The sequence below is a fragment of the Barbus barbus genome (genome assembly GCF_936440315.1).
Source record: "Barbus barbus genome assembly, chromosome: 26".
Lineage (NCBI taxonomy): Eukaryota > Metazoa > Chordata > Actinopteri > Cypriniformes > Cyprinidae > Barbus > Barbus barbus.
Genome location: NC_136754.1, coordinates 20,499,400 through 20,524,944, shown reverse-complemented (window position 1 = coordinate 20,524,944; position 25,545 = coordinate 20,499,400). Strand labels below are relative to the sequence as shown.

Sequence of the window (25,545 nt, the reverse complement as noted above, 5' to 3'; positions counted from 1 at the left end):
AAGAAAAAAAAAATAGTTTTTTATTTCTGGTTTGCCAATTGCATTGCTCAAAACATCTCACAAAATCAGTTTAAATGTAATTATTATAATACAAACAGCATCACAATTTATTTAGAATTTGGTTTAATGCATGATATAATAATAGGCTATATTAAATATATTATATAGCGTTAAATAATACATATACTACTTTTCAAAAGTTTGGGGTTGGTAATATTTTTTAATGATTTTGAAAGTAGTATCTTATATTAACCAAGGCAGCATTTATTTGAAAAGACAGAAAATTCCGTGAATTATATTTACAATTTAAAATAACTGTTTTCAGTATTTTAAAATGCAAGTTATTTCTTTGACTCCAACACTGAATTTTCAGCAGCTATTGGTCTGGTATTCAGAAATCATTCTAATATGATGATTTAAATAAAACTAAACTATGATTTAAATAAAATGAAAACTAAAAGAATTTCAAATCACATGAGCCAATATTTTATTCACAAAAGAACATAGATAACATAACAAATGTTTAAACTGAGAAATTGTACAATTTTATGCACAAAATGAGCTCATTTAAAATTTGATGCCTGCTACAGGTCTCAAAATAGTTGGGACGGGGGCATGTTTACCATAGTGTAGCATCTCCTCTTCTTTTCAAAACAGTTGGAAGACGTCTGGGCATTGAGGTTATGAGTTTCTCGAGTTTTGTTGTTGAAATTTGGTCCCATTCTTGCCTGATATAGGGTTCCAGCTGCTGAAGAGTTTGTGGTCGTCTTTGACGTATTTTCCATTTAATTATGTGCCGAATGTTCTCTATAGGTGAAAGATCTGGACTGCAGCCAGGCCAATTCAGCACCCGGACTCTTCTACTACGAAGCCATGCTGTTGTAATAGCTGCAGCATGTGGTTTTGCATTGTCCTGCTGAAATACAGAAGGCCTTCCCTGAAATAGACATCATCTGGAGGGGAGCATATGTTGCTCTAAAACCTTTATATACCTTTCAGCATTCATAGTGCCTTCCAATACATGCAAGCTGCCCATACCGTATGCACTTAAGCTCCCCATACCATCAGAGATGCTGGCCTTTGAACTGAACGCTGATAACACACTGGAAGGTCTCCCTCCTCTTTAGCCCAGAGAACACGGTGTCTGTGATTTTCAACAAGAATGTCAAATTTGGACTTGTCTGACCATAGAACACTTTTCCATGTTCCATGTTCTCTATGTTCTATTGTGAAAAGAAATATTGGCTCATGTGATTTGAAAGTCTTTTCATTTTAATTTTATTCAAATTTAAAAAACATCCCAACATTTACGGAATTCAGGTTGTAAATAAATAAATAAATCTTATTATCAGTGTTGAATATAGATGTGATGCTTAAATTAATTTTGTGGAAACATGACACATTTATTTCACAATTCTTTGATGAAAAAAATCAAAAGAAGTTACGATATAGACGTCAATTTTAGTTACGATATAGACGTCTTTACTGTCACTTTTTTATCAATTTATTGTGTCCTTGTTGAATGAAAGTATTCATTTATTTAAAAAAAAAAAAGTCTTACTGAACCAACTTTTGAACGGTACTGTAAATACATATTGGATTTTACATATTATAATAAATATAATATAATGAACTCTTTAATAAATGTAACATTAATGCAGTGTTCATATATACTGAATAAACTTGGGTTTCACAGTAAAATATGTCTTGCACATTGAGAAGTATAATGCATAATGTGGTTTTTGTGACTGGTGAGAGTGGAATGTACATGAGCATGTTATTGTGTATGTGTGCACTGTGTGCTTGTGACCCCACTGATGGGAGAGTGAGGGTGAGATGTTGATCAGGCCTGACAGGGTGTGATCATTACCGGCCTGGCCAGCGAGGTCTCAGCCCTGCCACTGTAATGAGATCAGCGGGAGTCATGGCCGCTGCCACACTGCATGACCCCGCTCATGTTACAGCAGTGCGCTGAGATGGCTAATTTAACGCCGGTCATCCAGGCACCCACCACCCCACACTGAGCTACTGCTTGTGTGGTGGGACCTCAAGCATGTGGAAGGCACATTCATAGGAAATTGACATTTGAGTGACTGTAGTCTAACAAGTAAGAAACACTTTAATTGAATTCCATCTCAAGCTCCCCCCCCCCCCCCCCCCCCCCTTTAAAATGCCATGTCAAGGACATAAAATGAACAGTCGATATCTATTCAGTCAACATTTCTGTAGGCCAAAACCTGAAAACTAGTTAGCATTTTAGCACTTCTGATTTCATCATCCAGAAGTCATTGTGTTTTATGAATGAACTTCTTTTGGTTAAATACCTGAAATAAGGTCTGTGGTTTTCATAAACTCAAGATATTTTCACATTTCATTCTACATCATATCATACATCAGTAAAACCCTTGTGATTTTTAAAAGCTTTTACTTGTCGGTTGCTAACAAGTGGCTAAATGGGCCTACAGAAGTTGTCTGTGACATTAACCATCATGTTGAACCAAAGTCTGAAACAGTCTAACTGTACAGCCCCATTGTGCTCGCAACCAATTCTAACTTAAACTTTCAGTATTTTTTTTTTTAAATAAAGATTGAAAGTGCTCTCAGAAACTTAATAGTGGTGACGTTGAAGTCATATGACCATTGAGTAGTTTATTTACAGCCTACATTTAGCTTTTGTCTTTTATTTAGGCTTCAAAATTCATGAAATCTGTGTTAATTTGTGAAGACTGTCAACTTATTTTCCCAATGATCCAAAAGTCAATGGAACAATCCTTTTGGGATTTATTTATTTTTTTTGTCAAAGGAACAAGGTAGATGCATTAGTGTCAACAAATGAAACCGCAAGAACAATTATTGGTTTCATACGTTTCCCAAATACTCCCCCATCCATCACTGGTTAAACAAACACTCCCACCCTGAATTCACAGCATTGCTTGAGCCAATGTTGCTGTCGTTCTGCTGTGTTTATTCTGAAATGTGAAATTAAAAATGCATCAACCTTTAACTTTTCCAGTTAAAATGGTTTAAATATTAAAAATGAACTTACATTTTAATGAAGCAATTAAACTTAAAGTTAAAACTTTCTTGGACCTAGGAATTTTAATAAAACTTTTATGATCTCAAATACTATGAAAAAGCATTCACTGGTCCTACATCCCCGTCTCCCCAGTTTTGTTAGGAGGAAAGACATGGACTCAATATAATTTAAAGTTGGCTGGAAGCTGCTCAATATTTGACTGGCACCAAAGCTTATGTGTGCAGAGCTCAGATAATTTAGCTGGTTTCACAAAGAAAGCCTTTGCGAGTGTCAGGAAGGGGATTTCTCATCCCTCCTGTGAGTGGCTGATATGCAGAGGCTGTGCGTCTGGACCAGACGGCCTATCTCTGGGATTTGTCCTGTCCTTTCAAACCTGAGAAGATCAGTCGTGAGATGGAATGCCAAATGACACACAGGCGACCGGGGAGGCTCCAACAGCGCCAAACAGATAAAGAGAATTAAACGGAACTGGCCACAGATGTTCCTATTGCCCTTTTTAATTTCCCAATACACAGTGCTGGATACGCTGTCAATGCCATTGAATCTGTTCTCCTGGTATATGGATGCAGGAAAACAAAATAGCACACAATATCAATGGTCACATGAGTCAACAGTATTTATTTCAGTCACAAGTCCTTGCCTGACTTTTCAACACATAATTGTAATAAGGTGAGTGTGCGATTTATAAATTAAAATGAGGGGGAAAATCTTATTATGATATTTTTTTCTCTCAAATACACGTTGGCCACAATTAATGGCACTCTTTTATTCAATACTTTAAGACTCCATAAAGACTCCACTTTTGCCAAGACAACATCTCTGAATCTTCACCTGCCTCATATGCCTGATGATTTTGGAGATCATCTGACAAGAGATAAGAGACTATTCCTTCATACAGAATCACTAGGCCCTTCAGATTCTCCATGTTGTTGCTTCTCCTCTTCTGTTTGCCCTACTCATTTTCTACAAGGTTCAGGTCAGGGACTAGGTTGGCCATGGCAGGACCTTAATTTTGTGCTCAGTGACCTATTTGTGTTTTGATTTTGATGTCTGTTTTTGGATCATTGTCCTGTTGGAACAAGCCGGTCTCATCCCAAGTCGTCACATATTGACACTTTGGTTTTGGCGTCGCTTTTTGGCGCTCAAGGAACCCCTTTAGCGTCACTTTTCGACGTGAAGGGAAGCGTAATTTTTCGGCGTCGATATGCTAACGCGTTATTGGGAATTTTATCGTCATAATAAGGTTGCCATTATTGCATATATGTAGAGGTGTGATTTTTGAATGTAAACAGTCAAAATAGTGACTTACCCAACCCCTGCCCCTAAACCTACCATCTGTGAAGAAAACGCAAGATATAGGAGGCAGATGCAAGTACTGGCATAATTTATTTAAAAATGATTAATATACGCTAAGTGTTTCCTATTTAAAAAAATTACCTTCCCTTCACGTCGAAAAGTGACGCGAAAGGGGTACCTTGAGCGTCAAAAAGCGACGCAAAAACCAAGCGTCAATATGTGACGAGTTGGGATGAGACTGTGTTAGTTGGAACATCCAAACATGGACAGTTATAAGATTTCTAGCAGGGAGAGTTTTTTTTCTGTTGGTATTTGATATAATCCATGATGCCATGTATCTCAACAAGATGTCCATGACTTCTGGCAGAAAAATATACCCACAACATTGAAGATACAGCAATATATTTAATTGTTATTGGGACACTTTTTATCCCTGAGTCCACCAAACCCATCTTGAGTGTTTGTTGCCAAAAAGCTATTTTTTTAGTTTCGTCTGACCATTGAAGCCAGTCCTGTTTGAAGATGCTGTGTTTGTTTTTGGATGAGAGCAGAGAATAAAAAAACAACAAAAAAAACCTCCCTATATGTGTGGTGATGTAGGTGCTCTTTGATCATTTTTTTAGGCTTACTGACCCCGAGACTGGACTGTACTCTGGAATTCTCAAGGTGTGATCCTTGGAGAGTCTTTGGCCACTCAAACTATTCTTCTTGCCTTCATTTAAGACAATATAGTCACACATCCTCTTAGACAGATTCAAAATATCTCCTGTTGATTGGAATTTATTAATTATTATATATAAATACACATTTCCAAACATTCCTTTTGCAACGTCTTCACAACGTTTGAAGAAACTTCTGTTAACTTGATCAAATAAATAGTGCCCTTCGCGTTTTTCTCCCCCCTACAGCTTTGTAGGGAAGGTTTCTTCAGATGTCTTGGAGATAGTCCCACAGTTCTTCTGGATTTAATCGGTCTCATTTTTTTCTGATTCTTCATGTAATTCCAGATGGATGGTGTGGAGCACTGGCTGTTGTCAGACTCATGCACATACAAAAATCTCACTCATTGGATTATTACAATTAATAGCAAAAGGAATGTCTTAAAATGTAAACTGATACTTCCTACCAACACACTGCAGCAAAAGATAAACATAACTAGCTTAAAACATTTCTCACAGTGTTGTATTAATTATAATCAGTATTTTAATCAACATCTGTGTAAATCTCCTCTATGTGATCTAGAGATTCTGCGGCTTTTTTCAGCAACAATATTCTCCCATGTGGAAGCAAAATAAGACCTGACATTACAGAGGACAATTTCACATTTCATTTCTGTTAGCGTTCACATCTCTCTCTCATGTGTTGACAAGTGGAAGATGTGGATGAGCGGGATTCAGGATGTTTAGGGTGAAAGATTTGGAGGTGGGAGTCTGGGTCAGTATGGGCCTGTGGAGGTGGGAGACATGTTAAAACCCTCATCCCCCTCACACCCCTCAGCCCCCCTCATGGAAGGCAGTGAGAAATGGCTGCCAGAATATGTATATATAAAACAAACTGCCAGTAATCCTGAGGCTGAGTAGCTTAAAGCTGTTAAGAGTCCAGAGGCATGAGACCCTGCGACAGACCTGTGAAGTCTAGGCCTGACCTTGGCCCACTTTCACTCTTAGGCATGAGGGAATGACAGAACTCAGAGCAAGAACACGATGACATTCAGGAAGGTCTGTGTAACTAATATCACAGCCCTTAGATTTTCAGCCCAGGATGGGTTGATGGTAAAGCTGAATTTTCAGCAGTAGTCAAGTCAAGTCAAGTGACCTTTATTTATATAGCGCTTTTAACAATACAGATTGTGTCAAAGCACTTAACAGTATCAAACTGGAGGATAGAGTGTCAGTAATGTATAATAATAAGATTAAACACACAATTTTCAGTTAAAGGCATTTCATTATTGAATTCAGTGATGTCATTGTCTAGCTCAGTTTAGTTTAAATAGTATCCGTGCAATCAAATCGATGATAATTGCTAGAAATTAAGTGTTCCCAACTGAGCAAGCCAGTACTGCATTCCTTAATGTCACATGATCATTCAGAAACCATTTTAAAATGCTAATTTGATGTTCAAGAATGTTTTATTATTATTATTATTTATAAAACAGTATTACTGCTTTGTACGGTTTATTATTTTTGTGGAAACCAAGATGCATTTCAGTTTTTTTTTTTGATGAATATAAAGTTTAAAAGAACAGCATTTGTTTAGAATAGAAATGTTTCGTAAGATCATAAATGCTATTACTGACACTTTTAGTTCTTTCTGAATAAAAATATTTATTTCATGAAAAAAAAAAAACTACTGACCCCAAACTTTTGAATGGTTTAAGTTATACACAAATTGAAATGTTTCAAAAATGATGATAAATTTGTGATTGGAGAAATTACAAAAAGTTTTATATAAAAAATGTATAAATTATAAAATGATTATAAAATGTATAACACTGGTATAATAATATATTAATATAATAATATATGATTTTTTGTCAAATAAATAAAAATTATTTCTTGATTTGTTTTATGATTACTAAAATTATAATTTAACCTTATGCACAACAATTCATATTTATTGTTACTAAAACACTTGCTTAGGAGACACATAAGCAGATAGATGACTGTTATACAATAATTTACAAATAATATTTATTTGACTGCATTTGTGACTCTCACTGTGACTCCATCTCCTAAACCCAAGTATAAACAAACACAGAAAACAGGCTATTTTAAATTATATTAATATTTCACAATCTTACCAACCTCAAACATTTAAACGGTATTGTATATTTGCAGACAAAGTAAAATCGTGGAATAAATACATCAGGATTTACTCAAAACACTGCAGTATTTTATTGTAAGCGAAACACATGCAACAAAGTAAAATGAGATCATTTGTTAAGGGCTGACTTTAAAATCTCAGGCTAAGAAATATCGTGATTTTGGACCAGAAGTGTGCAAAATCTAAGTCATGGACTGAGTTATCTAATGCCAAATTACACGTGCCCTTTATAGATGTGTATCCATAATTCCTTTACCGTATTACTAAAATGGTCCCTAAACATGAACTGAAGAACAAGAAAAGCATTAAACCCTGTAAAACCTTTATAAAAAATAATAACAAAACAGAATCTCACAAAATACATACTGATGTGTATCAATACTGTTCAGTGAGCAATACAACATTTATTGATGATAATCATGTCAATTTTGAGACAAAGTTTGTGGGAATTGTGGGGGGAACCCAAACACAATAGTCTGGACTTCAATGCTTCATATGGTACATAATCGTGAAGTCTAATAATGCATTTATAACAGGTGCGGTCAAGTCTATTTCACAAAATATATATACATTTTCACAATGGCAACCATCAGCAAACTAGAGTGTGTTCATAAACGTATGTCATTCAAATAACAGATGACGTATGTTTGTATTTTCATATGGATTAGCATGATCATCTTCAAACTATTACAAAAAATATTAACTGGTGTTTCAGAATGTCTTGATAATGAGAGCTAAACAAAAGCAAAAAAAACAAGAAACATTGAAGAAAGAGAGAAAACGAATTTTCAAAGCCATTATTGAAGGCAAAGGCAATGAAATATCTGTGACATATTTCTGTTTGTTATACATACATAAGCTACTTTCAGTTTTTACATTTTTGGTTTTGACAGTGAATAGCGATGAACATTCCCAAACATTTCCCCCCAAAATCCATTAAAGAGGCAGAGCGTCTTCCTTTTTGGCAATTGTTCAAAAAGATGTTTTTGGTAGAACGTGTCAGAGAGCACAAATTAATAGGGGATAATATGATATTAGACACTAAAGTCATATTAGCGATCGACTTAGCGATCATCCCAAGTCAGTGTTCGAAAGCCGTTGAATTGGATTTCTGGGTTCAGGGCAAAGGGTCCATAAAGATTAAGCGCTTGTATGACGCTTTACCTGCATAAACGCAGCTAAGAGTGACCGTCGAAATGTCCAAATCTTATTAACTTAATGACTTCCCCATTTAAATGGATTCTGATTCAATGTACTGCTAAACAAACTTCATTACCCGGAGCCCTGACAGACAGGGATATATTTTCAACAAAAATTAGTTAACTATTGGATTTTTCAAGATAATATTTTCAATTAGGAAGAAGAGCTGCATCCGTCATGATTTCACAATGGAAACAGTGGCATCAGCAATACCAATTGGCTTTCTGGCAGGGACACGCTTGTGTGTTGTACGTCCTTACAAATGCTACAGAAAACTGAGAAAAAGCTCATTATGTTTGAACAGCTATGAGCATGATATTTCATATTCTTTTACAGCATTTACACAAAGGATTTTGGTTACCAGCAACACTCAGCTGTAAAGTACATTGCTTGTTTCTAAAACTGTACACTCACAGTTGAAATTACAGAAAAAACAAGATGTCAGGTTCGCATTTGCTAAGGCATGGCCTTTTGATGAAACCCTCAAGGTTTTCGCGGGTGAACATAAGATAATAAGGAATACAATTTTTAAAAAGGGACGATGGTAAAACTAATTCAATTCAAAACAATAAAAAGCATTACTGCTTGTTTTTAAGGATTTGGGGTAGTAAAGGGCATCCGTCTGTATAAACCAAACAAATATATTGCTCTTTATGTCAAATTCCTTCACTTAAGGGAGAAAGGGAATAAGGGAGTGTTTGATAGCAATCTGAAGTGAAAGCGGGGAGGAAATATCATTACAGACCGTAATGACTTGATGCTTCCGCCATTTCCGGAATCAGTTACATTTTCATCGACTCGCAGACAGTGTCCTCAAAAACAAACAGAGTGAGGAAATGACTCCAAATGAAATCTACGACAACAGAGTTGTTTGGACTGCTCTCTATGATAAACGCAAGCATGTTCCTTTATCTAATGGACAGCTTTTGATGGCCTGTATGGGGAAAATATGATAATCAGCTTTGAAATGGTATGATTGACCTCCACACATCCTAGTTAAGAAAAATGGGTTTTATCGGGCAAAGGAAATACTTGAATGTAGCTGAACTGATCTTTTGAAAAATGATAAAGGAGAAACAGTAATAGTCAATATATCACTATGAACGAACAAAAGAGGCAATAATAATTGACCGTACCGATAAGGAGAGCTTCCTCTCAAGAATTATATCAAGTGTTCAAATTTTTTTTTCTTTTTTTTTAGAAAACAAGGACTGTTCTTTCATGTTTTTTTTTTTTCATTTTGCTGAGAGGTAGAATGAAGCATTTAAATTGAAACACAACATCTGGTTATTCCATCATTAACAATTGCCTCATAAGACTGAAACAGTCACAGGTTTTTGTTAGTCGCCCTGTGCCACCTAAAATACACTGTGAAAACTGTACAAACACATCTTTTTTTAAATTTTTTAATTCATAATTGTTTTCTAAAATCTTGTAAAGTATCCCAAATGTTCCATGGTAGGATGGCGTGATTGTGTATGACCATGTAGGATGTTAATCCAAATCTGAGGAGGGTGGATCCGGCTTAGTCTGAAGATCCACGTGCTGTGAGGATGGATGGTGCTGATCAGTTGGAGGTGTCAGAATGGACGCTCCCGGGTCCTTCCGTGGGTGAGGTCACTGAGGAGGGTGTCGGGGCATCTGGCCAGCCACCGTTCGCCTTTTTGTGAGAAAAAAAATAAAAATGAAAGACAATATTATAAAGTGCGCATTTCAACACTCATCTGAATGCAAAGATGCAGGCGACCGGCTACAAACCCTGTCGTGAAATCTAAACGAGAGCAACCATGATGAATTTCCTCACTATAAACACGCTTTTGCAAGAAGTGAGTCACAAAGTGAGGCAGTAAAAAGGAACGACATTATGCTGCATATTACGAGTCATAGCGAGTCATTTCCAGAACATGATTTTCAAAAGACAGATGATGGAGGAATCAATTATTGCAAATTATCACATAGGCTAAATGAATGAAAGTATAATGGGCACCTAAAATGGAGGCCATTTCATGTCCGGGAGACAGGTTGCCTAAAGAGCATTTGAGGCATTAATAGCAATTTCCATGCCATCAGAAAAATGACTAGAAATGGGCTTTGGCAGCCTCTTATTTTCCCAGCCTGTTATTTTAGATAGAAGCAGTCTGTAATCAAAAAAGAAAGAGCAGAGCGAGGAGAGAAAAAAACTTTTCAAATCTTCAGCTTTGGTGACACCCCATGTCTATTTCAAAGGCGTAATTACAGCGCATGGGCGAGAGGAAAGCTCCCCCACATAAATGCTTTATGTCTCAGGCCGTCATTATCCACAGCCGAAAAAAAGACGAATAACTTATCTGGGTGGAGAAGGAAAAACATCATGTTATTTAAGACAGTGAATTTGTTGGAAGATTGAGACACTTTCTCTGGCTGCATTATCACGGCGTTATGATGCAAATGTTTGGGCTGCCGCTTTCTTCTTTGTTATTTATGGTTACAGGTGTTCAGCCATAAAATATTGGTGATTGAATTCTTGATACGAACATGAAATCAGTTGAAATCAAAGATTTTTGAGATTTATTTATTAGAAATGACAGCAAGAGTATGTCAATGAAAAATAATTAAATATAATAATTAAAAATTAAAGATTTTTAAGTGACAACGTTTGAAGATAGTGATTAAATTCAAAATATATGTGAATAAAACAAAAATTCAGCTAAACTATATAATGTTGAAATTTTTATATTTAGGATTTATGTGAATGTAAAAAAAAAAATCTTTGTGAATAATAAGAAGAGTTCAGATAATATATATTTTCTGATCTTTATTTAGACTTATTTAATTCACAACAATTCAACATTAATTCAGACATATTTGCATTCAAAATCTGTGTTTTTTTAATAAAAAGTCTTCGTAGATTTTAATTCAGAAATTTACATTTAAAAATATATGTGAATAAAGGAAATTTTCAGATGAAATGTCTATTGAGATTTTTATTCAGAACTGTTTACATTTAAAAACTGATGTGAATTAAATGTTTTTTTTTTCAGATAATATGTCTTTTGAGACTTTATTGAATTGAATAATGAATTTGATTGAATATTGAATATTTTATTCTAATGACCTCAAAGATTAATTTACATCACTATAAGCTGTCCTGACAAAAACATGCTCTCCATCAGCCATAGGTGGCACAGAAGCGCTGGGCCACTTCCACAGGACACATTCGGCTCTGCTTCAGAGCGGCTATTTAGAGAGACCGTGTTAGTGTGTTTGTCTTTTTTTCCTCCTCACACTTTGCTGGCTCCCTGTCAGTGCTGTTAAGGTGGCAGATGTATGATATGACCAATACACTTGGATTGCTGTCCCAAATCTCTACTCAGCCCTCCCTTGAGACTGTCTGATCAATTTCCTCTGCTGGCGACACGGCTTGTCGCTGTGGATTTTACATGCTGGCCTCTGCCGTTTGTGTTCCCTTTCTCCCTCTCCCTCTCTTTTAAACACTCCCCCAGTACAAAACTGATGGTTGGAGCTGCTCGTCTGCTCTGGTTAACACAATTCTTTTAATGTGTGCTCAGAGCTGTGGTGGAGGACACCATCTCAGGCTCTGAATGAGTTTGATGGCCTAAATACACCTGCGTCTGGGCTTCTTTGATGTTGTTGGTGTTTATGTGGCTGAAGGAGCCATGGTAACGCTAACACTGATCAGCAGTCACATTTTCTGTCGCCTTGGTGACTGTTGCAAGTGTGCATATTGCAGCTGGCACCACTAGATTGGGGTGAGTATAACTGTATATATCCAGTACACATATACAGTACACACACACACACAAATATATATATATGTATGTATGTATATATGTGTGTGTGTGTGTGTGTGTGTGTACTGTATATGTGTACTGTATATGTGACCCTGGAACACAAAACCAGTCTTAAGTCGCTGGGGTATATTTGTAGCAATAGCCAAAAATACATTGTTTGGGTCAAAATGATCATTTTTCCTTTTATGCCAAAAATCATTAGGATATTAAGTAAAGATCATGTTCCATGAAGATATTTTGTAAATTTCCTACCGTAAATATATTAAAACTTAATTTTTGATTAGTAATATGCATTGCTAAGAACTTAATTTGGACAACTTTAAAGGCAATTTTCCCAGTATTTAGATTTTTTTGCACCCTCAGATTCCAGTTTTTCAAATAGTTGTATCTTGGCCAAATATTGTCTGATCCTAACAAACCATACATCGATGGAAAACTTATTTATTCAGCTTTCAGATGATGTATAAATCTCAATTTCGAAAAATTGACTTATGACTTATTTGTGGTCCAGGGTCACATATACACATGTTTGTACACACACATATCTGTTCCATCCTATAAATTACTCACATATACATGTATACTATTGGATGTTCAAAATATATATATGAAATACACGTTCACACTAATATGAAATCCATACCAATACATATTATGTTAGTAATGAATGCATATACACTTGTGAATAACTTGCGTATACATATAAACTTGACGCATGCATAAACCTATAGACACTCGCTAATACATATAAACACGATCCATGCACATATACCCACAACAACACACGCACATATATATAAACTCACTGCATGCATACACACCTATACCTACTCGCATATACATATAAACTTGATCCATGCACACACCCATAAAACACTCGCGCGAACATACAAAATAAAATTCACAAACGTATACAATTCTGATAAGAAAGACGCATGCTTTAGTTGTGTATATATGTATATGCGAGTGATTTCATATGTGGATGTGCGTGAACATTTCAGTGTAAAAGGAAGCAGAGGCACATTTGAAAATGCTTAACGTGGCTTAATGCATTAAAACAGTGTTTTTAACAGACCAAACTCAATAAACACATTATTAATAAAGCATACGATGTATAGACAAGCAGATGAGTCCAGAATAAGAACGTAACGCGTTTAATTACTCGTAAAGCGTTTTCCTCCCATAAGGAATACGCTTAACCTGGCTTAATGCATCATTTATGGGCGTCTGAAGCAAAATAAATGTGGGTGGGTCCTCCCCCAGAAAAAAAAAATACTGGAGTATATTTTCTGTAGTCTGGTACCTTTTAATTAACGCAGTGTCTATTTACACAAAGTGCAAATAGGCCGCCTTGTTGGCACGGGTTATTTACTTCTGACCACTAACGTCACAATATGACAAAAGATGGCTATATCTCTGTATTTCCAGTGGCGTAAGAAATAAAGCGTGTACCACAGTGTTTTTGACGCGAGAGACCCGAGTTTGCGTCCGACTTTGGTGCAACTGCAATAGAATTGAGGAAGCAGCAGTGTGGAATTCAAGGCTGTAGCTAAAGGAAGTTTAATTTATTAGGGCATTCTTCATGTCGTATGGAATGGATTTGACTGACGGCTCTGAAAAGTGCACAGATATTCGCTGAATTAGAGATGGTAAAAGTGGGTGGGGCCAATAGCATTGGTCTTCAAAAGTGGGTGGGTCCTGTCCCACCCACATACAATGGTTCCGACGCCCATATACACATTATTAATAAAATCAAACTATGTACAGTATAGCATGGTTTATTAATAACGTGTTTATTGCGTTTGGTATTTTAAAAACACTGTTTTAATGCAATAAGCCACAGCGTTTTAAAATGTCCTGGCATCTGGAGATTTTCCTAGTAGGCAAACTGACTGAATATATTGGAATATATTTAGACAATATCTCGCCTTAGACAATACTTCTAATATTTCCCTTACTGTACGTACAGTACACAAGAATTTTACATGAAAAATTGGACTTAGGCTACATTTATTATTTAAATAATTGTGTACAAGGGATGTATTGGAAAAAAACACACCTCACTGTAAATCACTATATATGTAATACAAGCTTTACAGTATGACAATGTGTTATTTTTAAAGTAATTTTAATAAAAAATACATCAGACGTTTTAACCCAGTCGGTGGAATTGTCAGACGGTCCCTTACCAATCAAGCACATATAGCGCTTCAAAACTTTCTCCAGTTTAAATTTACTGCTATAATATACGTTCTTAAATATTTTTTTTCATGTCAATATGCAACCACTTTATATCGACATTATTTTTTTTCCAAAACCGTCGAGCTCAATAAAAAAATTAATAAATCATACTATACTGTACATAGTTTGATTTTAATTAATAATGTGTTTACTGAGTTTTTTTTTGCTTCAAATTGTGTGCTTCAAATTTTATAGCAAAAGTTTGGACAGGACCCTTTTCTATTCTAAACTTGGCTTTCTGCAGACCAGTCAAGTTCTTTCACACTGACTGAATCAATCATGTCTTTTTGAACCGTGCCTTATACACAGATTCACTGTCATGCTAGAATAGAAAAGGGTCCTGTCCAAACTGTTGCTATAAAATTAGAAGCACACAATTCCCTAGAATATCATTATATGTTTTAACATTAAGATTTGTACTCATAGAAATTACTAAAGTAGTTAAACATGTTCATTAGAAGGGGGTGACCCAATACTTTTGGCAATATAGTGTATAACAATTATAATTCAACTTTATTGCAGTACTACCTGTGCACAATGCACATTTCTAAATATTAAACTTAAAATGTGACGCTGGACCACAAAACCAGTCATAAGGGTCAATTTTTCAAAATTGAGATTTATACATCATCTGAAAGTTGAATAAATAAGCTTTCAATTGATGCATAGTTTGTTAGGATAGGACAATATCTAGCCGAGATACAACTATTTGAAAATCGGGAATTTGAAGGTGCCTTTAAAGTCTTTAAAGTTGTCCAAATAAAGTTCTTAGCAATGCATATTACTAATGAAAAATTTAGTTTTGATATATTTACAGTAGGAAATTTACAAAATATCTTCATGGAACATGAAATGTGTTTTAATGTCACAACTGATGAGGATTGTATGATTTTTGAATAATACTGGTCTTTAAATGCAAGAAATTTCGTATTCTTGCAATAGTTCTGCTTTAGCACAATCAAATATACTTCAGAATATCTTTAGTTGGATTTCAGCACTACTTCCGCACAATGAAAGTGCATTAAGCACAAAATTAGTTGCTCCAATTAAGCAGACTTTAAGTATACCAGTTTAGTATGCCAAGATTACAATTGCAGGGTATTTTTATTAAGTACATAAACATGTAAATGTATTCGGGACAACTTCTTTATGTTTACAGACGTGACGTAATGACACAGTGCCATGCTCGAATTTCCCACGAAAACCTACCTGTACCACTCAAATTAGAAAACATTATTATAAGCTAATCGTTGTGAATCGAGCTAAAGTAAGGCGGTAGTTTTGAACACTAGCTGGTTATGCACTTGCTCAAATATTGATTTTGGATCATTTTTAACCAAAAAAAGTTACGGACTGCAGATTTAAGTTGTAATTACATTCCACAATATTACTCTTGTACTGTATTTATGATCAAATAAATGCAGACTACCTTCAAAAAACATTTAAAAAAAATCTTACCAACCCCAAACTTTTAAATATCATGCTAATGACATTGGTCTTGAGAATCGGGTACAAGAGCAAAAGTCAAAGAGTGAAGAATCTAAGTTTGGACTCACATTGATGCCCTGTGGACTGTATATCTGACTGGCAGCAAGGCTTTCACTGTATCCGCCTGTCTGACTGATAACATGGCGAAGAGTATCCACCTGCAGACAGAAGAACACAACACAAACAAAAGACAGGGTCAGACAATACAGATACAAAACAAAGACGTTTGTTCTGAGAAAAGGTCACCCAGATATCAAAAGGATATTGGCAACTAAAAAGGTCATCAAATGTTTAATGAAATGTTTGTGCTGCAGATATCAAACAAAGAACGTCATTTGTTTCTGAATTGATATGAAAAAATAAATCAACATTTACAGTGTAATTATTGGAGTGGATTTATATAATTAAATGTCATAAAATAAACAAACCACAAATATACAAATTATAATACAGTTATTTACAATAAAGCAGAATAACATAAATAAAATTTAGTGCTGTCAAACTATTAATTGCATTCAAGTTTTTGTTTACAGAATATATGTGTGTGCTGTGTATATTTATTATGTATATTGAAATACACACACATGCATGTATATTTTTAAGAAAAATATGATATATTTGTATATTAAATATATTTTGATATAATATAAATTATATAAATATATACAAGTATTTTCAAAGTATATACTGTATAAGTGTGTTTATATATGCATAATAAATATACACAGTGCACACACATATTATGTAAACAAAAACTTTTATTTTGGATGTGATTAATTGCGATTAATCCTTTGACAGCACTAATAAAATTACATTTAAATATATGCATGCATATTAGATTACATGCATTTTATATGCTATCCATTGCACTACAGAGCCGATACTTGCATTTTATAAAAGATTTTAAATATTTTGTTACCCAGCACGTTCGTAATACACGAGAGAGAAAAAAACCACATGTAATTCTTGCACCACATGAACTAATTTCAGAAGATTTCCTCTGGGATTCCAGCACTGAATATTCATGAAGCACCCCAAGCCTTTGGAGAAGTTACTTCATTATGGGAGGAAAACATTCCGAACGTCAAAAGGGGACAAACTGAAGCACCCTGTGTTTGGATGCTAGTGTGCCGGGCAAGGTCAGGCTGCCACGGTGGCGGATGTGACAGCATGACAGATACACAAACCCGCTGACAAGAGCTGTATTGTTTCCAAGGCTGTCTTTGATGGACTATTCATTTGGAAGTTGACAATGGCCACGGAGCAGTGTACAACTGCTGGAGGCAAACTGTAACCCCAGTCCGTCCTCAAGGTCAGGAGGCCCGTCATGTCAGCAACGACTGAACAGAAATGTACATGCGCCGGACACTATGATGAGCAGGCTGGCGATGAGAGATGAACTTTGTTGTGACAAGGATATATAACAAGATGATGACTATTTGATCAGTTATGACATAGCAATGCCATTCAGTACTAACGGGGAAAGTTCCTATGAAAATATGGGCAATCACAAGAACAAAGCAGAATAGCATGTGCTTGCTGGTAAAGGGGGTTCAGCGAAAATCAAAGCTCAGTTGACGAAAGTACCCCGTAAAAAGGCAGCAGCACAATTCTAAGAATCCTTTCTTAGAAATTCAATAAATAGAAGCAGAAAAAATAATTGGATTACTAATGGATCCTGGCCGACTGTGTGAACTGCAGCTACCCAGATGTGATTTTGTGAGCGGGGTAATCGGGGCCACCATTATGACAGCCCAATGTGTGATTAGGTTTAACTGAATGAAATTAGTTCCGGTCATCTGCCCTCTCTCTTAGTAGTACTCCCTACCTGTGACTGAATGTTGGCCCCCACTTGGGCCCCCTGGTATGAGTCCCCATTCAGAGACTGCACACTCATGAACAAGTCCCCGGAGTTCATGTTAAAAGAGCCAGCAGAACCTAAGAGGAAGAGAGGCCGAGAGAAAGAGAGAGAAAGACAAGGATAGATAAAGACAAGAAATAGTCATGCAACAGTAAGATTGAAGTAAGGAGGGTTAGTAGTGCAGAGCTGGTACTGTAAGTGAGGTTATGTGCTGAAAACCACACAAGCTCGATACCGAGTTCCAAATCCTAAATCCAAGGTTAGAATGAGCTGAGAGAAATTATATTTAATATATTTATAGTTCATTCAATGCAAAAGTATCTAATATTTCTGTTTGCTAGGGATATTTATGCCTATTATAGGACTGCACTGTTAGCTTAGCAACATGCCAATGCCAAAATCTATTGGAATCAATTTCTAGACTAGGCGATAAGGCCAGAAATATCTTTTTTCAATATCATTTGATGTTATTTTTTAATCACAATATTAATTTCAAACCATTAATGGGGAAATACATGCATTCCACATGTTTATCAGAATGCAAATATCATTTGATTGTTTACAAGTAAACTTAACTTAATTGAGGGCCAAATCATTTACAAAAAAACATTGCATTTTTATTTTTGTCAAAGAAAGTGCTGGACAACAAACTTTGTGTACTGTGAGATAAAACATGGATGAAAAATATATTTGTATGGTTGTATGATATTCCTTAAAAAATATTATTATAATTACTTGGAAAAGTACATTTTACTCTAGACTAGTAATATATTACTGTCACAATTTCTTCAAGTTAAACCAAACTTTTATTTTGGCAGATTGAGTTTCGACACACATCTGAACATCTAAATACAGGCTAAATATAAAAAAATACTCAAAAGTTTATTATCGAAATTGTAGATTTTTTTTTCAATAAATATTATGTATTGATTGGTGCTGCCAAACGATTAATTGCGATTAATCACATTCAAAATAAAAGTTTTTTTTTATATAATATATGTGTGTGTTCTGTGTATATTTAATATGCATATATAAATACACACACACACAGTATATATTTTGAAAATATTTACATGTATTTGCATGTCTATATTTATATTCATATCATTTATATTATAAATAAATACATTTAATATATAAAAATTTAATTTTTCTTAAATATATACATGCATGTGTGTGTGTATATACATAATACATGTGCACAGTACACATGCATATACAGTATTATGTAAACAAAAACTTTTATTTTGGATGCGATTAATCACGATTAATCGTTTGACAGCACCAGTACTGATATAATACCCAGAACTAAATATATTTTCCATTCTAGTCTCCAGTGCGCCTCACATGAGAAGCACTATACTTTTTTTAATGCTAGAGAGTATAATAAATCAGTAATTTTTCAGGTTCCTTTTCAGTTAGAATTAGACAGCAAGGCAGTTCAATAGGTTTAGGAACAGCCCTGCTGACCTGCCAAAGGTTATTTACTCTTCAAAGCTGTTTTTTTTTCAGTCTGGACATGCTGGTCTTTAGCTGGTTGGCCAGTTCCCAAATCCCTCTAAAACCATCAAAACAGACCGGCCTGAACATCTTGGCAAGGCTGGATGACTAGCTAACTGCCCTAGGCAAGTTTAAGCTGTTTTGTTTCAGCGGGGAGAGTTTTATTGTAGTTAAATGCCACAAACATACATATGAAGTCTTAAGATGCAGCAACATTTAGTTTTTCAGCTAATTTTGTGCAAGTAAAACCTTGTCAGTTCGATAGGAATTAATGTGTTCTTGAATTTAGCGTGAGGGCGAAAAAATTCCCTATACAGATTTTGCATCGGGTTGGTAACACAGAAAGCTGCTTGGTTTGGAAGTGACTTCTATGTGAGCTGTGCTTCATACATTGCTACATTATTGACAATTTGGCCCACAAACCTTCACCTAATGTCACTGCACCTTTAGCCTATCACTAAAAAAACTACAATAGCTATTAAAGTGTTTCAGGGATAACAATGGGTGAAGAAGAACCAAAACAGACTTTTATTAATTCTACAGTGACATCTAAGATGGACAGTACGGTTACTCTGCCACAGCCAAGTCATTCAGGATGTGCTAATTGAGTCACAGAAGGAATCAAAGAATGCTATTTGTCTTTTAATGGAGGAGAACTCCCTAGATGTTTAAGAGAGAGCAGGGCTTAACTTAATTTCCGCTTTAAAAGCTGCAGGGCACTAATCAAATGTACATGGACCTCTAATCACTTCAAGGCTATATGACAAAAGGCTTGACCATCTCATCATAATGACATTCAGGAGGTCAACCAGACAACAGCGACCGAGCAGGCTAATAGCTTAGGTGTGTTCACACCAGATAAAACAAAATATAATTTGAGCAAAACAACTATTAAGTCAATATTAAATAAAAGCAGAGTATTGGTGAGTACAAGCTGAATTATTGGTTGTGGAAAGAGAAAGTCTTATATGAGCTATGCTGCAGGCCAAGCTGCTGATGTAGATAAAGAAGAGGCGGTTTTGTATGTCATAAAGAGAGGTATTATGGGAATGCTACAGTAAAGGGAGGACATTAAAGGCAGGCAATTGTTGAATTTTCAAAACATTACCATGGCGAAGTACTTATTTTGCCAAATTTGCTGTTTCTGCGCCACTAGCAGGGCTATATTCTAAAACTTACTGAAGACCAGTGAAAAACAAACACATCTGTTGTTTGTGTGTTGATTTATTGCAATACTCACCGGCTGAATTTGGTGTGGAAGGCGAGTTGGCTTGGCTGCCATGGGTGGAGACATTGGTTGCGGTCGCGGCGGTTTTGGCAGCGTACATGTTGGCTTCTTCTTGGAATTTTCCAATATTTTTCTTGTATCTGATCCTCTTGTTTCCAAACCAGTTGGATACCTGAGAAGACAAGTGTTAATGAATAAATCAGAAAGAACATAAATTCATTTCAACTTCAAGGTTATCTGAGAGCTGTTTAGCGTCTTTGGACCACAAATCTCTAAGCATTCATATATATTCTACATCTCTGTGTGGGGTATAGGTTGGTGTGTCTCACCTGTGAGATTGTAATGGAGCATTTCTTTGCCAGCTCCTCCTTGGCCTCCTCGCTGGGGTACGGGTTGCTGAGGTGGGAGTAGAAGTATTCATTCAGGATCTCTGTGGCCTGTTTATTGAAGTTTCTTCTTTTTCGTCTAATGGGAAATGACAGAACAGAAAGAACAAGAGAAAATGGGAATAGAGAGTGAGAACGGGAAAAAGCAAAGCCAGCTTGATTCAGAAGCTACAGTGTTTATAAAGTCTTTCACATTTGAACCTGCTGTGTAAATACAGTGACTCTAAATAGTGTTTGGACATTTCATTCACTTAAAAATATAATTGAATTCCATTAAAATATCAAACTAACTGGTACACCTTTTAACCTAAACTTTTCATAAAAAGGTTGTTGGGTTTCAAACATATAATATATACTACCATGCTTTTTTTCTTTTATTCAGCAAGAACACATTAAACAGTGACAATGAAGACATTTCTATTTCTATTTCAAATAAATGCCATTTCATTGAATTTTCTATTTATCAAAGATAAATAGTTACTTTAAATGTTAAAAATATTTCACAGTATTACTGTTTTTACTGTATTGTCGATAAAATAAATGAAGCCTTTAAAAGATTTCTTTCAAAAACACAAAATCTCACAGACCCCAAACCTTTGAACAGTAGGGTATATATTTGGACTCTTTGCTAAAAAATCATCTTGGTTCAATTTTTGGTGCATTTGGTGGTCTGATGATATTTTACCAGTTTGTCTTTTTACTTCATGTTTGCTATGAAATTAGATAGAGACATATTAGATGTAGTATTAGATACACATACAGACCTGGCATCTAGGAAGCGGGAGCGCAGGATCATGACCGCCTCGCAGGTGCTCTGTTTGAGCTGCATCTGGATGGAGCTGAACTTGCGATGGATGATGCCCACCATGCGCTCGATCTCTTTAGGGGAGATGGGCCGAGTGCGAGACTGCTCCCTCAGCAGGTTCATCACATGGGTGGTGAACTCATTACATGCCTGAACATGCACAGAGGGGCGGCACATGCATCAATCTCTGTGCATGTAAACATAACTACAGGAGCTGCTCAAATATCCTATCCTGAGGACTTTTTGGTGTGCTACAACATTTTGTTTCAAAACATTTGAGTTTACATAGGTCAGATCTAAGAGTCTTTTCTGGAGACCAAACACTGTGCTCTCACCTGCTCATACTTCTCCAGTTCTGTATGGTAGATCTGACGGATCTGGGACAGCTTGGCCCGGTAATCTGAGTGTTCAGTCGAGTTATCGGACCCGCCACCGCCAGCCGCAGCAGCTGCGGCCGCAGCTGCAGCCGAACCGCCTCCCTTCTCAGGTCCGGACACACCCTCGGCTAGCAGCATGTTGTCCAATCGCATAAGTTGAGCATCTGGTGGCTCCTCCTCCTGAGCTCCACGGATACTGAGTACTGTCAAGAAAGGAAGAGAGAATAAACACTTGAGTAATTTTGTAGGTTCAACTGAAAATCCTGAAATTTTTCAGACATATTATGTTGTCTTTGACTATGTAGTAGATTATTTCTGTTTAAATGTGTACTCAGAATAATATTTATAATATTAGTAAAGCTAAGAACTGCAATGTATCAATATGACACTTAAAAATGAGAAGCACATATATATCTATCATTTGCGTGACCTCTATAACAGTCAAGTTAAAGTAAATGTCTGTAATAAAATTAACATAATAACATCACATTGTCTCCTTATGAGACGTTACAGAGCTTGAGAAGTAATATATGGCCTTCATTTTAATTGCTCTCTTCTTTGTGATAAAAATGTGGAACTATACACTGATCTTGGCAGGGTATGAGATAATAAAACAGTAATTTCATTGATTTGCACAATAATTTAGTATAAATTATTATATCTGCTCATTTTTAGTTCTTGATCTTGTGATATTTGCCCACTAAAGAGTAAAAGCATCAAATTATTATTGAAAACGTTAAACTCAACAATTACTAAGATATAGAAATGTCAGAGAAATGCCTTTTTTTCATTTTTGCCCACTATCCGCTGATTATTTTCCATAGTCGTTCAACTGTCAGGTTCTCTGGAAAGCTTTCCTTTTTTCTACTTAAATTAATATACAGATTAAGTGTATATGCCGTGAACCTCTGCTCTTTGATTTTAGGACTGTACATGTATCACTGTTTATACTGGCTGTGTTACAGAGGTGCTTTAAACATCTACCTTACTGCAAAGTTTAGCTCCAATGCAGCTCTGATATGCATGTACTGTTCAAAATATTCCAAACCTCCTGTTCACCTGATTCAAATGTAAAAATGATTTAGTAGAATGTGATAAACAGAGCTAAGAGTGCTACTTTCTTACTGGTAGCAGAAAGTATTATCAAATTAGCAGGAAAAAAACATGCAAATTGTGGAGGATGTTTAAGATTCGGTGTGGGGTTGGTTATTACTACACTATGAAGGAAAAGAAGATTATATAAGGACTCTCAAAGGAGTTTTGTCTGTTTGTGCAGTGTTATTAGAACATTATAAACTGTGGCTTCTTCGTGTGCCACTAGATGTCTCTCCTTCTGTTCGGTTCAGTGAAGGCAGACTGACGGCAGACAGCACCCGCAGCAGCCATTCCACCAGTAACAAAGAGCACACAAATCCAGATTTACCAAGTATTTGACAAACAAGCAGCAATACATTTCTGTAGAAGATCCACAGCGATCACAGAATACAAATAAAACCAATACTCACCGTATAATGCAAAGATTTGTTTTGGTTGCAATTACAGCGCATGTCAAGTGGTGACCAAACATATCAATATTTCTTATTCTAATAAAAATTTTCGATAAAAAATATTTACATTAGATTTCAAAAATCTGGGTTCAGTAAAGATGTTATTTTAAAGAAATTAATATCTGTATTTAGCAAAGATGCATACAATTTATCAAAATGATTACCAAGAGAGCAATTACTATACCAGCCGGTGTAAATACAGGCTGTAACACTCCCGCTTTAATTGTTAATGAGTCATTTTATTCAGCTATTCCAACTATATAGTTACATGATTAGTTACAGTTTTATTTCTTTATTTTTTGGATTAAGCGCTATTTTTCCCTCTGTGTTTTCCGACCCAAACAGAACAGATAAAAGAGCCCACCACCAGTTAAAAGCTGCTGATATAGGCCTAACTGTAACACATATGGCTTATTACATATGTAAACCTGCAAAAACAACCAATGTCTACCGCAGTAGACGCAATGCAAACGTTCCTGTGACATCATTCTGAAGATGACAGCAGAGGGTAACCAGAGGCAACCAGCGTGCTGCAATCTGTTACCACAACCCCGAACCCAATCAGCCCACTCCCACTGAAATGTCAGGGGCTGTCAGAGGCCTCCAGAGGTCAAGAGTTCAGAGCATGGGTTGAGGGACACCGGTGAGGTCAGATTTCTCTAGAGACTCCTAGCAGTAGAGCGAACATCCTGCTAATTTAGCGTGTCGTTTGGTGCGTGTGCGTTTGTGCGCAAGTGTGTTTCGCAAAATGATTATTTTCGTACCGCCGTAATCCTAAACTCCTCGCTTCTACTCTTTGACGATGACTTCAAGCATTGCTCTGTTTTCAGAAAACTCTGACTGTCCAATTTCAGGCTCGTCTCAACTGTCTGCCCACCCAGCTATTTCACAGCGAATAAAAAACACAAGTGTATATCAATAGCACAACACAAGAGAAAAAGAGCAAGTCTTTTATGCCTTTATAATAGAAAGAGACAGCAACAGTGGAACGTGACTGGTGTACGGCATCTACTAAAGAAACCCAAGCCCAGAAGTGCGCAACGTTCATCTGGAGAGGAAATCTAATGAGGCAAATAATGATTTATTCATTCCAACCATATCCTCCAGTGCACAATTAAATGCATGAAATATATTAAATAAATACAATGAATGCGGATAATCATACAATTCACTTTGCTGTTGCTTAATTACCCCAAACCGACGCAATGCACTTTATTTATTCTGATTCAGTAATGGCATGACAATCGATTAGGCTGTAATGCTGCCGGCCCTGCGTGCGTGTGTGAGAGTGTGTGTGTGTGTGTGTGTGTGAGTGGTCCGTGCCCAATGCGCTGCTGATGTGAACTGAGCTGAACTCAACCACCCGCAGACAAACATTAACAGTTTTCTGAGGAGCAGATCATTCTCTCTTTCTATCTTTCTTTGGTTTCTTCCTTCTGTCTCTGTCTGTAGGGGAAGATGGGGTAAGACAACCTCTTTAAAAACAATGTGTTTTGACTGATATAGTAATATTTCCCTGAAATAGTAACATTTAAGTTTAACGTGTATAAAATAATAATGTATCAGCCATCATATAATTGGGGGAAAAATAGATAGCATATTAAGATACCATAATATAAATAGCATTTGCATTTGTTCTAAAATCATCTTATGCCTATTATTTTGCAGTTAATTTGGACAGTTACAACAAAGAAAAAAGGATGTCACAATAATAAATAACATATGTGACCCTGGGCCACAAAACCAGTCATAAGGGTCAAGATACATCATCTGAAACATGAATAAATAAGCTTTCCATTGATGCATGGTTTGTTAGGATAGGATAATATTTGGCTGAGATACAACTATTTCAAAGTCTGTAATCTGAGGGTGCAAAATATTGAGAAAATCGCCTTTGAAGTCGTCCAAATGAAGTTCTTAGCAACGCATATAACTAATCAAAAATTAAGTTTTGATATATTTACA

At 36.0% G+C, this 25,545-nt stretch overlaps 1 protein-coding gene across 2 annotated transcripts in view; it reads right to left on the bottom strand.

Annotated features, from left to right (window-relative positions):
• Positions 1-7,206: 7,206 nt before the first annotated feature.
• LOC306846373 (pre-B-cell leukemia transcription factor 1) overlaps positions 7,207-25,545 on the bottom strand; it is a 72,401-nt gene continuing 54,062 nt past the window's right edge. The window contains exons 3-9 of one of the 2 annotated variants that reach the window (XM_079379706.1): positions 21,992-22,236; positions 21,616-21,806; positions 20,795-20,930; positions 20,478-20,637; positions 17,705-17,814; positions 15,945-16,034; positions 7,207-10,016 (exon numbers count right to left, since the gene is read on the bottom strand). In XM_079379706.1, the coding sequence (XP_079235832.1) occupies positions 9,924-10,016; positions 15,945-16,034; positions 17,705-17,814; positions 20,478-20,637; positions 20,795-20,930; positions 21,616-21,806; positions 21,992-22,236 (1,025 nt within the window). In that variant the 3' untranslated portion in view covers positions 7,207-9,923. The remainder of the gene's footprint in view (positions 10,017-15,944; positions 16,035-17,704; positions 17,815-20,477; positions 20,638-20,794; positions 20,931-21,615; positions 21,807-21,991; positions 22,237-25,545) is intronic. The other variant, XM_079379707.1, reaches the window with a different exon arrangement.